The 15,280-nt window shown below is 53.5% G+C and overlaps 1 protein-coding gene across 5 annotated transcripts in view; it reads right to left on the reverse strand.

Moving 5' to 3' along the window:
* Window positions 1-3,972: 3,972 nt before the first annotated feature.
* The window catches only part of LOC140458836 (uncharacterized), a 62,197-nt gene continuing 50,889 nt past the window's right edge, over window positions 3,973-15,280 (reverse strand). For 4 of the 5 annotated variants that reach the window (XM_072553513.1, XM_072553516.1, XM_072553514.1 and 1 more), the window contains 3 exons: window positions 13,000-13,043; window positions 10,612-10,641; window positions 10,284-10,523 (listed from right to left, as the gene is read on the reverse strand). In XM_072553513.1, coding sequence (XP_072409614.1) covers window positions 10,404-10,523; window positions 10,612-10,641; window positions 13,000-13,043 — 194 coding nt within the window. In that variant the 3' untranslated portion in view covers window positions 10,284-10,403. Of the gene's footprint in view, window positions 6,469-10,283; window positions 10,524-10,611; window positions 10,642-12,999; window positions 13,044-15,280 lie in introns of those variants that run through there. The other variant, XM_072553515.1, reaches the window with a different exon arrangement.

Raw genomic sequence — 15,280 nt, forward strand, 5'->3', positions numbered from 1 at the left:
GGTGCACCGAGGGAGTTGGGGAGCGGTTGGGTGAGAGTGGGTATGGGGTCTTGAGGGACAGGTGGGGGAATGGGCCCAGGGGGTGGGTGAAGGGAGCTGGGGGTGGGTGCAGATTGGGCCTGGTCAAGGGAATGATCAGAGGAAATGGGTTGGGGCACCAGGCGGAGGGAGATGAGGGGTCAGGAAGGGGATTTGGGATAGACAGAGGAATGGGAAAGGTCGAGGGCAGGGGGTGCTACCAGACCCCTGGGGAGCGCGAAGGGAGGGGTGTACAGGAGTCCGATCCCTCGGGGAGGGGGGTGGGCGTAAACGAGGAACAGACGGATGTGGTTTCACAGGAGATCAATAGTTGAGCTGTCCCGGAAGGACTGTAACATATCGGAGATTTTCACCTCGAGGACCGACTACACCAGAGAGTCAGAGAGATGGACAGCTCGGAAACAGACGCTTCAGCCCAAATCATCCACACCGACCCAGATATCCCAACCCAATCTAGTCCCATTTGCCAACAGCCGGCCCATATCTCTCCAAACCCCTTCCTATTCATGTCCCCATCCAGATGCCTTTTAAATGCTGTCATTGTACCAGCCTCCACCACATCCTCTGGCAGCTCATTCCATACACGCACCACCCTCTGGGTGAAAACGTTACCTCTCAGGGGGCTTTTAAACATTTCACCCTCAACCCTTAAACCTATGCTCTCTAGTTCTGGACTCCCCCAAGCCCAAGGTAATTGTCCCATAGTGCCCAGGGATGTGCAGGTTAGGGTAGATTGGCCATGGGAAATTGTCCCATAGTGCCCAGGGATGTGCAGGTTAGGGTGGATTGGCCATGGGAAATTGTTCCATAGTGTCCAGGGATGTGCGGGTTAGAGTGGATTGGCCATGGGAAATTGCCGAATAGTGCCCAGGGATGTGCAGGTTAGGGTGGATTTGCCATGGGAAATTGTCCCATAGTGCCCAGGGATGTGCAGGTTAGGGTGGATTGGCCATGGGAAATTGTCCCATAGTGCCCAGGGATGTGCAGGTTCGGGTGGATTTGCCATGGGAAATTGTCCCATAGTGCCCAGGGATGTGCAGGTTAGGGTGGATTGGCCATGGGAAATTGTCCCATAGTGTCCAGGGATGTGCAGGTTAGGGTGGATTGGGCATGGGAAATTGTCCCATAGAGCCCAGGGATGTGCAGGTTAGGGTGGATTGGGCATGGGAAATTGTCCCATAGTGTCCAGGGATGTGCAGGTTAGGGTGGATTGGGCATGGGAAATTGTCCCATAGAGCCCAGGGACGTGCAGGTTAGGGTGGATTGGCCATGGGAAATTGTCCCATAGTGCCCAGGGATGTGCAGGTTAGGGTGGATTGGCCATGGGAAATTGCCGAATAGTGCCCAGGGATGTGCAGGTTAGGGTGGATTGGGCATGGGAAATTGTCCCATAGTGTCCAGGGATGTGCAGGTTAGGGTGGATTGGGCATGGGAAATTGTCCCATAGAGCCCAGGGACGTGCAGGTTAGGGTGGATTGGCCATGGGAAATTGTCCCATAGTGCCCAGGGATGTGCAGGTTAGGGTGGATTGGTCATGGGAAATTGTCCCATAGTGCCCAGGGATGTGCAGGTTAGGGTGGATTGGCCATGGGAAATTGTCCCATAGTGCCCAGGGATGTGCAGGTTCGGGTGGATTTGCCATGGGAAATTGCCCGATAGTGTCGCATTTTGAGTGCGAGCAGCAGCGGAGGTAAGACGAACCCGGAAGACTGCAGCTAAAGTAAGGCAGTTTTAAAAAAAATTACTTACTTGGTAACGGACAGCGGTGTTTTCCCTTTCACAGAAGGAGCGGGAGCAGTGGGGGAAGTGACGGGAACCAGAGGGGCAGCCGGGAAGGAAAGCAGTGACCATATATATCAGCAAGGTGGGAAAATTGTCCCATATCATATTTCTGGACACTATGGGACAATTTTCTATGGCAAATCCACCCTAACCTGCTCATCCCTGGACACTATGGGACAATTTTCAATGGCCAATCCACCCTAACCTGCACATTCCTGGACACTATGGGACAATTTCCCATGGCCAATCCACCCTAACCTGCACATCCCTGGGCACTATGGGACAATTTCCCATGGCCAATCCACCCTAACCTGCACATCCCTGGGCACTATGGGACAATTTCCCATGGCAAATCCACCCTAACCTGCTCATCCCTGGGCACTATGGGACAATTTCTCATGGCCAATCCACCCTAACCTGCACATTCCTGGACACTATGGGACAATTTCCCATGGCCAATCCACCCTAACCTGCACATCCCTGGGCACTATGGGACAATTTCTCATGGCCAATCCACCCTAACCTACACATCCCTGGGCACTATGGGACAATTTCCCATGGCCAATCCACCCTAACCTGCACATCCCTGGGCACTATGGGACAATTCCCCATGGCCAATCCACTCTAACCTGCACATCCCTGGGCACTATGGGACAATTTCTCATGGCCAATCCACCCTAACCTGCACATCCCTGGGCACTATGGGACAATTTCCCATGGCCAATCCACCCTAACCTGCACATCCCTGGACACTATGGGACAATTTCCCATGGCCAATCCACCCTAAGCTGCACATCCCTAGACACTATGGGACAATTTCCCATGGCCAATCCACCCTAACCTGCACATCCCTAGGCACTATGGGACAATTTCCCATGGCCAATCCACCCTAACCTGCACATCCCTGGGCACTCTGGGACAATTTCCCATGGCCAATCCACCCTAACCTGCACATCCCTAGGCACTCTGGGACAATTTCCCATGGCCAATCCACCCTAACCTGCACATCCCTGGGCACTCTGGGACAATTTCCCATGGCCAATCCACCATAACCTGCACATCCCTGGGCACTCTGGGACAATTTCCCATGGCCAATCCACCCTAACCTGCACATCCCTAGGCACTCTGGGACAATTTCCCATGGCCAATCCACCCTAACCTGCACATCCCTGGGCACTCTGGGACAATTTCCCATGGCCAATTCACCTAACCTTCACATCTTTGGACTGTGGGAGGAAACCGGAGCACCCGGAGCAAACCCACGCAGACACGGGGAGAACGTGCAAACTCCACACCGACAGCTGCCCGAGGGTGGAATCGAACCCGGTTCCCTGGCGCTGGGAGGCAGCAGTGCTAACCACTGAGCCACCTGTTTTGTACATGTTGGCCGCGTGGTGAACGGGTTTCTCGTTGATTGAGGGGTTGCATGTTTCTTCTTGTCTTATTAATGCTGCAGTTCACCTGTTAACATTTAGTAAACATTTTGTGTCTCAGGACACCCTCCATTGGTACGAACTGCCCACAGTCACTGACATCCTGTAAGCCCTCCCCTCCAAAATCCCTCAGGCCAAGCAGTGACCCCCATGGTAACATTGCAGCAAGGACATTGAGGCAAAGTTGGGGATAGTAATCATGGGTTGGGAGGCTGGATGTTCGAATTTGGTGCTTGTAAAATATTGCTGTTTGTAAATTGTTGGGGGATTGGAATAATTGCATGGTCCCTTTAAAAGATTGTGTGCTTTCGCTGCACTTAGAGATTTACAATGTATGTCTGTGAAAAGCAGTGCAGCAACAATTTGCAAGCACACAGAGAGATCCCGAACTGAAACATTTATATTGAAAGGCCGTAGCGTTAGCAGACCAAGCTGCATTTTTACCAAGAAACAGTCTTTTGAATTTAGCCCTTAGATACCAAAAACCTGTCAAAGTTAAATCTGACAGTTTTGATAACCTGGGACCAATCTGATTGTAAAACTATTGATATCTCATCAAAGGTAGAAGAGAAGGGGGCAGTTGGAAAATTAGCAGAGCTAACTATCATCTGCTAGAGATAACAGCTCTCTGATCTTTGAGGAAGTGTTCTCTATTTACCATAGTAACAGCAACAGAGAAGGAGTTCCTGGCAGAAGAATCATGTGAAGGAGGTACAGAACATTCCGGAAGATGTAACCAGGCTGTAACTTCAAACAAATTCTATTTGTTTTTGTATAAGTGGGACTTCTATTTATTGGAACAGCATACCATCAGAATCTTGCTGTATTCGGGAACAGTTGGCAGTTAGAAGGGATTTATTTGCTTTGTTACTAGTTTAGTTAATTTGTTCACTGTTAGAGTTAGATAAATAAATGGTGACTGCTTGATTTTTAAGTGAGCATCAGGGATTTATTTTATTGGACCACGAGAAGTTGCTGAAAAGCAGGTTACACCAACGTTTACAGATTATAGGGTGAGGTGTTCCACTTTGGGTGTTTTTGGTTGAATCTCTCACGGAGGGGAGGGGTGGTCAGGTTCTGCTTTATTACAACATTGTGCAGTCAGAACCACACAGCCAGCTCACGGACTAGACCAGGCAACAACTCCCAGCTATTTGCACACTGTCATAACACTCACTCAGTCCAAACCCTCAAACCTCACAGCTCATGCCTGCACTTGGGAGATAGACTTGGAACATACAAAGAGGTGATAGTTGATGCGATAATCCTTCTCTCTCCCACCCTGGTTACAGTCTCCTTTTCCACCAGGCAAAAGTTTGAGAACGCGTGCCAACAGATTCAAGAGCAGCTTCTTCCCCGCTGTTATCAGACTCACGAAGTGACCTCCCCTGCATTAGAGTTGATCTCTCTCTCTGTTGCTGTGCCACTAGACTCTGCATTCTAGTTACCCTGATGTACTGATGGAAGGGATGATTTGTCAGGTTAACACGCAAAACAATACTTTTCACTGTAACTCAGTACACCGGACAACTATAAATCAAATCAAATCTTGCTTTGATCCACAACGCTTAATAACTGGTTAAAAATCTGACTCTTTCTCATAGCATTGGACACATTGAATGTCCCAGCCTCAAGAGACCTCTGTGGTAAAAAGGCCCACCGATTCACTCCCCTCAGAGGGTCGGTATTCCTCCTCACCTCTGTCTTTAACGTGTGCCCCCTTATTCCAAGATTGAGCTGTCTGGTCCGATATTGTCTCACTAGGGGGAGCAAAGATTTCCATAAGAATATCAAAAGGAAGGAGAGTTGCCTCAATACATGAAACGTCTTCTTTCGGGAGAATTAGATGACTGGAGATTCTGAGTATTTTATAGAGTCACATCGTCCCACAGCACAGAGACAGGTCCTTCGGCCCACACTGGTCCAAACTGGCCAAAATGTCCGTCCATGTTAACTCCATTTCCCTGCATTTGGCCCATATCCTTCTAACCCTTTCCTATCCATGTATTTGTCCAAATGCCTGTAAAATGTTGTTGATGTACCAGCCTCAACCCCTTCCTCTGACAGCTCATTCCATATGCGTACCACCCTCTGTGTAAAAAAGTTGTCCCTCAGGTTCCCTTTTATTCTTTCTCCTCTGACCTTAAACTGATGTCCTCTAGTCCTCGATTCCCCAACCCTGGGGAAAAGACTGAGAGCGTTCACCCTGTCCAGGCCCCTCATGGTCTTATACACCTCTATAAGGTCCCCCCCTCAGTCTCCAAAAGTCTAAAGTTAAAATGTCCTCTCCAGCCTCACCCTTTAACTCCCGGCAACGCCCTTGTAAATTTTCTTCTGCACTTGCTCCAGTTTAATACCATCCTTCCTGTCGCAAGGTGACCAAACCTGAACCCAATACGCCAAGTGCAGCCTCACCAACGTCCTGTACAACTGCAACATCATTTCCCAACTCCTGTACTGAGGAGAGATATTTCCTCAGAATGTTATTGAAAGACACTGGGCTGGTGGGTGACTGGTGTTCCTGAGCTGGACGAACAAGGGATAAAGTATTAATTGGCGAGATTCACAGGTGTCACGATGCGTTGAAGATTTAGATGTGGAAAATGGGGCATTGAGATGGGGTTGACACGAACAAATAAGTCAAGAAACAAACACAGCAGTTACTGGCAGATCCGAATAGGTCTGGGAACATCCGTCCAGAGAGAAGGAGAGTTAACCAATTCCCAATCATCATTCGTAGACTGAAATCTCCTCGGATAATACAGTTGTCCATCCTGAGCCCTTGTTGTACTGAGGTACAGACTTCCCGGTGGGCAGCTGAGCTTCTGCACTCTCTCCCGTTTCAACGAGTGCGGATATGTCAGAGGCTTTTGAAGAGGGAGACAATGGGAAATTGGGAGTCTCTCTGACTGGAGAGGAGGGGGGTGTGGGGGACGGGTATCCCAGTATCACACCACCACTGAGGACGGGCCATGGGGAGAGGACAGGGTGAAGGGTCTCGGACAGGGTGAGGCACACCAGCGACGCGGGCACCAGGATGTTGATTGACCCGTGGCATGGATTTGGCCGAGAGATTGTTGCATTAGGATGGCAGAGCTGGAGAGGGTTTTCAGATCCAGGTGGGATGGTGCCTCTGGAAAGGGAGGGCCAGGGTTGGACACTCGATGGGAGGAACGCTCACTGCTCCCGGAGACTAGTCTCAGTCGCAGCTTATCTAGGGGAGAGATAAGGGGCCAGGTGAGTTTATAATCCTCAGCCAATCCACCCCCTCCCAATCTCTGTAACCCCCTCCAGCCCCTACACCCCCTCCCTATCTCTGTAACACCCTCCAGCACGGACACCCCCTCCCTATCTCTGTAACCCCCTCCAGCCCCTACACCCCCTCCCTATCTCTGTAACCCCCTCCAGCCCCTACACCCCCTCCCTATCTCTGTAACTCCCCTCCAACCCCTACACCCCCTCCCTATCTCTATAGCTCCCCTCCAACCCCTACTCCCCCTCCCTATCTCTGTAACCCCCTCCAGCCCCTACACCCCCTCCCTATCTCTGTAACCCCCCCTACAACCCCTACACCCCCTCCCTATCTCTGTAACTCCCCTCCAACCCCTACACCCCCTCCCTATCTCTGTAACTCCCCTCCAACCCCTACACTCCCTCCCTATCTCTGTAACCCCCTCCAGCCCCTACACCCCCTCCCTATCTCTGTAACTCCCCTCCAACCCCTACACTCCCTCCCTATCTCTGTAACCCCCTCCAGCCCCTACACCCCCTCCCTATCTCTGTAACTCCCCTCCAACCCCTACACCCCCTCCTTATCTCTCTAACCCCCTCCAGCCCCCTACACTCCCTCCCTATCTCTGTAACTCCCTCCAGCCCCCTACACCCCCTCCCTATCTCTGTAACCCCCTCCGGCCCCCTACACCCCCTCCCTATCTCTGTAACCCCCTCCAGACCCTACACCCCCTCCCTATCTCTGTAACCCCCTCCAACCCCTACACCCCCTCCCTATCTCTGTGACCCCGTCCAACACCAACACCCCTCCCTATCTCTGTAACCCCCTCCAGCCCCTACACCCCCTCCCTATCTCTGTAACCCAAAGCCCTCCCCATGACCCGAAGTCTGATGTTCCCAAGTTTAGTGAGGTCAGAGAATCCGATAGGATCGAGTCAGGTCCTTCGGCCCTAACTGGTCCGTGCTGAACAAATGTACATCCGTGCTAATCCCTATTTCCCTGCACTTGGCCCATATCCTTCTAACCCTTCCCTATCCATGTATTTGTCCAAATACCTGTTAAATATTATCAATGTACCCCCCGCCCCAACCACTTCCACCAACAGCTCATTCCATATGCGTACTACCCTCTGTGTAAAAACGTTGTCCCTCACGTTCCCTTTAATTCTTTGCCCTTTAACCTTTAACTGATGCCCACTAGTCCTCGATTCCCCAACCCTGGGGAAAAGACTGAGAGCGTTCACCCTGTCCATGCCCCTCATGATCTTATACACCTCTATAAGGTCACCCCCTCAGTCTCCTACTCTCTAAGGAAAACACTCCGAGCTTGTCCGACCTCTCTCCCTACAACTCAGACCATTAAGTCCCGGCAACATCCTTGTAAATTTCCTTCTGCACTCTTTTCCAGTTTAATACCATCCTTCCTGTCGCATGGTGAGCAAACCTGAACCCAATACTCCAAGTGTAGCCTCACCAACGTCCTGTATAACATCAAGATACTGAGTCTGCACATCCCTGGGCACTATGGGACAATTTCCCATGGCCAATCCACCCTAACCTGCACATCCCTGGACACTATGGGACAATTTCCCATGGCCAATCCACCCTAACCTGCACATCCCTGGACACTATGGGACAATTTCCCATGGCCAATCCACCCTAACCTGCACATCCCTGGACACTATGGGACAATTTCCCATGGCCAATCCACCCTAACCTGCACATCCCTGGACACTATGGGACAATTTCCCATGGCCAATCCACCCTAACCTGCACATCCCTGGGCACTATGGGACAATTTCCCATGTCCAATCCACCCTAACCTGCACATCCCTGGACACTATGGGACAATTTCCCATGGCCAATCCACCCTAACCTGCACATCCCTGGGCACTATGGGACAATTTCCCATGGCCAATCCACCCTAACCTGCACATCCCTGGGCACTATGGGACAATTTCCCATGGCCAATCCACCCTAACCTGCACATCCCTGGGCACTATGGGACAATTTCCCATGGCCAATCTACCCTAACCTACACATCCCTGGACACTATGGGACAATTTCCCATGGCCAATCCACCATAACCTGCAAATCCCTGGGCACTATGGGACAATTTCCCATGGCCAATCCACCCTAACCTGCACATCCCTGGGCACTATGGGACAATTTCCCATGGCCAATCCACCATAACATGCACATCCCTGGGCACTATGTGACAATTTCTCATGGCCAATCCACCCTAACCTGCACATCCCTGGGCACTATGGGACAATTTCCCATGGCCAATCCACCCTAACCTGCACATCCCTGGGCACTATGGGACAATTTCTCATGGCCAATCCACCCTAACCTGCACATCCCTGGGCACGATGGGACAATTTCCCATGGCCAATCCACCCTAACCTGCACATCCCTGGGCACTATGGGACAATTTCCCATGGCCATTCCACCCGAACCTACACATCCCTGGGCACTATGGGACAATTTAGCATGGCCAATCCACCCTAACCTGCACATCCCTGGGCACTATGGGACAATTACCCATGGCCAATCCACCCTAACCTGCACATCCCTGGGCACTATGGGACAATTTAGCATGGCCAATCCACCCTAACCTGCACATCCCTGGGCACTATGGGACAATTACTCATGGCCAATCCACCCTACCCTGCACATCCCTGGGCACTATGGGACAATTTCCTATGGCCAATCCACCCTACCCTGCACATCCCTGGGCACTATGGGACAATTTCCCATGGCCAATCCACCCTACCCTGCACATCCATGGGCACTATGGGACAATTTCCTATGGCCAATCCACCCTAACCTGCACACCCCTGGGCACTATGGGACAATTTCCCATGGCCAATCCACACTAACCTGCACATCCCTGGGCACTATGGGACAATTACCCATGGCCAATCCACCCTAACCTGCACATCCCTGGACACTATGGGACAATTTCCCATGGCCAATCCACCCTAACCTGCACACCCCTGGGCACTATGGGACAATTTCCCATGGCCAATCCACCCTAACCTGCCCATCCCTGGGCACTATGGGACAATTTCCCATGGCCAATCCACCCTAACCTGCACATTCCTGGACACTATGGGACAATTTCCCATGGCCAATCCACCCTAACCTGCCCACCCCTGGGCACTATGGGACAATTTCCCATGGCCAATCCACCCTAACCTGCATATCCCTGGGCACTATGGGACAATTTCCTATGGCCAATCCACCCTAACCTGCACATCCCTGGACACTATGGGACAATTTCCCATGGCCAATCCACCCTAACCTGCACATCCCTGGACACTATGGGACAATTTCCCATGGCCAATCCACCCTAACCTGCATATCCCTGGGCACTATGGGACAATTTCCTATGGCCAATCCACCCTAACCTGCACATCCCTGGACACTATGGGACAATTTCCCATGGCCAATCCACCCTAACCCGCACATCCCTGGGCACTATGGGACAATTTAGCATGGCCAATCCACCCTAACCTGCACATCCCTGGACACTATGGGACAATTTCCCATGGCCAATCCACCCTAACCTGCACACCCCTGGGCACTATGGGACAATTTAGCATGGCCAATCCACCCTAACCCGCACATCCCTGGGCACTATGGGACAATTTAGCATGGCCAATCCACCCTAACCTGCACATCCCTGGGCACTATGGGACAATTTCCCATGGCCAATCCATGCTCCTCTTCACATCTTTGGAGTGTGGGAGGAAACCTACCTGCAGTCATGCAGAGAATGCGCAAACTGCACCCACTCCGTGTCCCGAGCGTGGGATTGAAACCTGGTCTTTTGTGACCGCTGGGCCACCCTGCTGTGTGTTTGGATCCAGGGCTTAGCGTGGCAGTAACAGTGCAGAACTGCGCATACAGAGTCTACCTGGTTATATCCAATCGAGTTACGTAGTGTCCGAGGAAAGAGTGATCTGTGTAGATCAGGAATAAATCGTACCTCTGCAGCTGACTGTACAGTGATCGATCATTCATGTTCAGTATCTTGAAGAGAGATGGTCAGACAGTTATAAAAGCTGAAATCTCTGGTTAATGTGAGAACAACAGATGTGTGTTTGAGCAGTACACTCACCATGTAAATCGAGCTCACCGCTGGGTCACCCTGGAACACAAATTCAACAAGGTCAACTGAGCAGGCTGCACCCAGGTGCTAAACAAATGTAGAGTAAGGCACCTTGTCACACACGCAAGATTCTTAAGGGGGTACATGACAGGGGAGATGTGGGGAGGATGTCTCCCATTGTGTGGGAGATTCTCACACCAGAGGGACATCATCATCGAATAGGGGGGCCACCCGTTGAATACAGGGATGGGGAGGACCGTCATCTCTCTCTGCCGATGGGGAGTGAATCGTTGGAATTCTTTCCCGCAGAAGGGGCTGGCTCAGTCCGGATGTCCATGGCTGAGTCAGATCGCTCAGGGGAACTTGGGGAGAAAAGGCAGGATAGTGGAGTTGAGGGCAATCAGAGCCACCATGATCCCACTGTGAGCTGGAGGCTGCTCGAGAAGACTATGAGATGTAGAAGCAGAAATGAGGCCATTCTGTCCATTCAGGATCGCGTGCAATTCTGGTCTCCCTCCCATCGGAAGGATGTTGCGAAACTTGCAAAATTTCAGAAACGATGACTTGGATGTTGCCAGGGTTGGAGGGTCTGAGCTACAGGGAGAGGCTGAACAGGCTGGGGCTGTTTTCCCTGGAGCGTCGGAGGCTGAGGGAAGACCTTATAGAGGTTTATAAAATCATGAGGGGTATGGATAGGGTAAATAGACAAGGTCTTTTCCCTGGAGTGGGGGAGTCCAGAACTAGAGGGACATAGTTTGTCATTCATGGCTGATTAGTTTCTCAACCCCAATGTCCTTCCTTCTGCCCTTTGACCCCCTTAACAATCAAGAACTTATCTATCTCTGTGTTAAATATGCTCAGTGACCTGGCCCCACAGCCTTCTGTGGGAGTGAATCATGGCTGAAGATGTTTCTCCTTATCTCGGTTCTTAAAGGGCTTCCTTCTAATCTGAGGCTGTGCCCTTGGATCCTAGTCTCTCCAAACAATGGAAACATCTTCCCAACATCCACTCTGTCTAGGCCATTCAGTATCCCTCCCCCCCACCGACCCTCAGTAACAGCAGTGTGTACCATCCCCTCCCTCCCCCCACCGACCCTCAGTAACAGCAGTGTGTACCATCCCCTCACTCCCCCCCCCACCGACCCTCAGTAACAGCAGTGTGTACCATCCCCTCCCTCCCCCCACCGACCCTCAGTAACAGCAGTGTGTACCATCCCCTCCCTCCCCCCACCGACCCTCAGTAACTGCAGTGTGTACCATCCCCTCCCTCCCCCCACCGACCCTCAGTAACAGCAGTGTGTACCATCCCCTCCCTCCCCCCCACCGACCCTCAGTCACAGCAGTGTGTACCATCCCCTCCCTCCCCCTCCACCAACCCTCAGTAACTGCAGTGTGTACCATCCCCTCCCTCCCCCAACGACCCTCAGTAACAGCAGTGTGTACCATCCCCTCACTCCCCCCCCCACCGACCCTCAGTAACAGCAGTGTGTACCATCCCCTCCCTCCCCCCACCGACCCTCAGTAACAGCAGTGTGTACCATCCCCTCCCTCCCCCCCCACCGACCCTCAGTAACAGCAGTGTGTACCATCCCCTCCCCCCCCACCGACCCTCAGTAACAGCAGTGTGTACCATCCCCTCCCTCCCCCCCACCGACCCTCAGTAACAGCAGTGTGTACCATCCCCTCCCTCCCCCCACCGACCCTCAGTAACTGCAGTGTGTACCATCCCCTCCCTCCCTCCCCCCACCGACCCTCAGTAACTGCAGTGTGTACCATCCCCTCCCTCCCTCCCCCCACCGACCCTCAGTAACAGCAGTGTGTACCATCCCCTCCCTCCCCCCACCGACCCTCAGTAACTGCAGTGTGTACCATCTACAAGATGCCCTGCAGAAACTCACCAAAGACCCTCAGGCAGCACCTTCCAAACCCTCGGCCACTTCCATCTAGAAGGACAAGGGGCAGCAGGTACATGGGGACACCACCCCACTCCAAGTTCCCCTCCGAGCCCCTCACCGTCCCGACTTGGAAATCTATCGGCCGTTCCTTCCTGGGTCAGAATCCTGGGATTCCCTCCCTCAGGGACATTGTGGGTCTACCCTACAGCACATGGAGTGCAGTGGGTCAAGAAGGCAGCTCACCCCCACCTTCCCAAGGGGGGGCAACTAGGGACAGGGGGCGATAAATACTGGGCCCACCCATCAAAGCCTACACCCTGCAAGTTAATAAAATAAAGCTGACCAGTGTTATCTCAGGTCAGGGTTCAGATTCTGAAGGTTAAGTGTCAGATATTACTGGAGACCATTGAGCCAACAGCCAACGTGCTGATAGACAATTACTTAATGATTTCTCGAAAGGGGGATGCTCACTCTCTCTAGAACATTCCTGCAGTCAGCTTACCTGATTGGAGAGCTGGTGTTGAGCAGGAAAATTGACGTAGTTGCCTGGAAACAGGGGAAAATATCAGTTAAAATCACAACGGTTCACACTGGGAATGCTCTCCAGTCACTGCTGCCACATTGCAACGTGGACAGTTTTGTGAACTCAATGCTCAATTTTTTCCTCTTGCGTTTCAGTGCGACAATGGCTCAAATCGGGGGCTATTCCCTTTGAGGGAGAGAATGTTCACAGGAGATTTCAGGACCTGACTCCTCCCAAAGACTGTCCCACCATCGACAAGGCCCAAAGCAGGAGGGTGAGGGAATACTCCCCACTTGCCCCTGGATGGGGGGCAGCTCCAACATCACTCAAGAAGCTCATCACTATCCAGGGACAAAGCAGTCCTCGCCGGAGTGGCCCCACACCCACAAACATCCTCTCCCGTTCCCTCCCCCCACCGACCCTCAGTAACAGCAGTGTGTACCATCCCGTTCCCTCCCCCCACCGACCCTCAGTAACTGCAGTGTGTACCATCCCCTCCTCCCCCCCCACCGACCCTCAGTAACAGCAGTGTGTACCATCACTTCCCTCCCCCCCACCGACCCTCAGTAACAGCAGTGTGTACCATCCCCTCCCTCCCCCACTGACGCTCAGTAACAGCAGTGTGTACCACCCCCTCCCTCCCCCACCGACCCTCAGTAACAGCAGTGTGTACCATCCCCTCCCTCCCCCCCCCACCGACCCTCAGTAACAGCAGTGTGTACCATCCCCTCCCTCCCCCCACCGACCCTCAGTAACAGCAGTGTGTACCATCCCCTCCCTCCACTCCACCGACCCTCAGTAACTGCAGTGTGTACCATCCCCTCCCTCCCCCCACCGACCCTCAGTAACTGCAGTGTGTACCATCCCCTCCCTCCCCCCACCGACCCTCAGTAACAGCAGTGTGTACCATCCCCTCCCTCCACTCCACCGACCCTCAGTAACTGCAGTGTGTACCATCCCCTCCCTCCCCCCCACCGACCCTCAGTAACTGCAGTGTGTACCATCCCCTACCCCCCCCACCGACCCTCAGTAACAGCAGTGTGTACCATCCCCTCCCTCCCCCCCCACCGACCCTCAGTAACAGCAGTGTGTACCATCCCCTCCCTCCCCCCCCCACCGACGCTCATTAACAGCAGTGTGTACCATCCCCTCCCTCCCCCCACCGACCCTCAGTAACTGCAGTGTGTACCATCCCCTCCCTCCCCCCCACTGACCCTCAGTAACAGCAGTGTGTACCATCCCCTCCCTCCCCCCATCGACCCTCAATAACAGCAGTCTGTACCATCCCCTCCCTCCCCCCCACCGACCCTCAGTAACAGCAGTGTGTACCATCCCCTCCCTCCCCCCACCGACCCTCAGTAACAGCAGTCTGTACCATCCCCTCCCTCCCCCCCACCGACGCTCAGTAACTGCAGTGTGTACCATCCCCTCCCTCCCCCCACCGACCCTCAGTAACAGCAGTGTGTACCATCCCCTCCCTCCCCCACCGACCCTCAGTAACAGCAGTGTGTACCATCCCCTCCCCCCCCCCACCGACCCTCAGTAACAGCAGTGTGTACCATCCCCTCCCTCCCCCTCCCACCGACCCTCAGTAACTGCAGTGTGTACCATCCCCTCCCTCTCCCCCCCACCGACCCTCAGTAACAGCAGTGTGTACCATCCCCTCCCTCCCTCCCCCACCGACCCTCAGTAACAGCAGTGTGTACCATCCCCTCCCTCCCCCCCCACCGACCCTCAGTAACAGCAGTGTGTACCATCCCCTCCCTCCCTCCCCCCACTGACCCTCAGTAACAGCAGTGTGTACCATCCCCTCCCTCCCCCTCCCACCGACCCTCAGTAACTGCAGTGTGTACCATCCCCTCCCTCCCCCCCCACCGACCCTCAGTAACAGCAGTGTGTACCATCCCCTCCCTCCCTCCCCCCACCGACCCTCAGTAACAGCAGTGTGTACCATCCCCTCCCCCCCCCACCGACCCTCAGTAACTGCAGTGTGTACCATCCCCTCCCTCCCTCCCCCACCGACCCTCAGTAACTGCAGTGTGTACCATCCCCTCCCTCCCTCCCCCACCGACCCTCAGTAACAGCAGTGTGTACCATCACTTCCCTCCCCCCCACCGACCCTCAGTAACTGCAGTGTGTACCATCCCCTCCCCCCCCCCCACCGACCCTCAGTAACAGCAGTGTGTACCATCCCCTCCCTCCCCCACCGACCCTCAGTAACTGCAGTGTGTACCATCCCCTCACTCCCCCCACCGACCCT

This window comes from Chiloscyllium punctatum, chromosome 34, assembly GCF_047496795.1.
Source record: "Chiloscyllium punctatum isolate Juve2018m chromosome 34, sChiPun1.3, whole genome shotgun sequence".
Classification (NCBI taxonomy): Eukaryota; Metazoa; Chordata; class Chondrichthyes; order Orectolobiformes; family Hemiscylliidae; genus Chiloscyllium; species Chiloscyllium punctatum.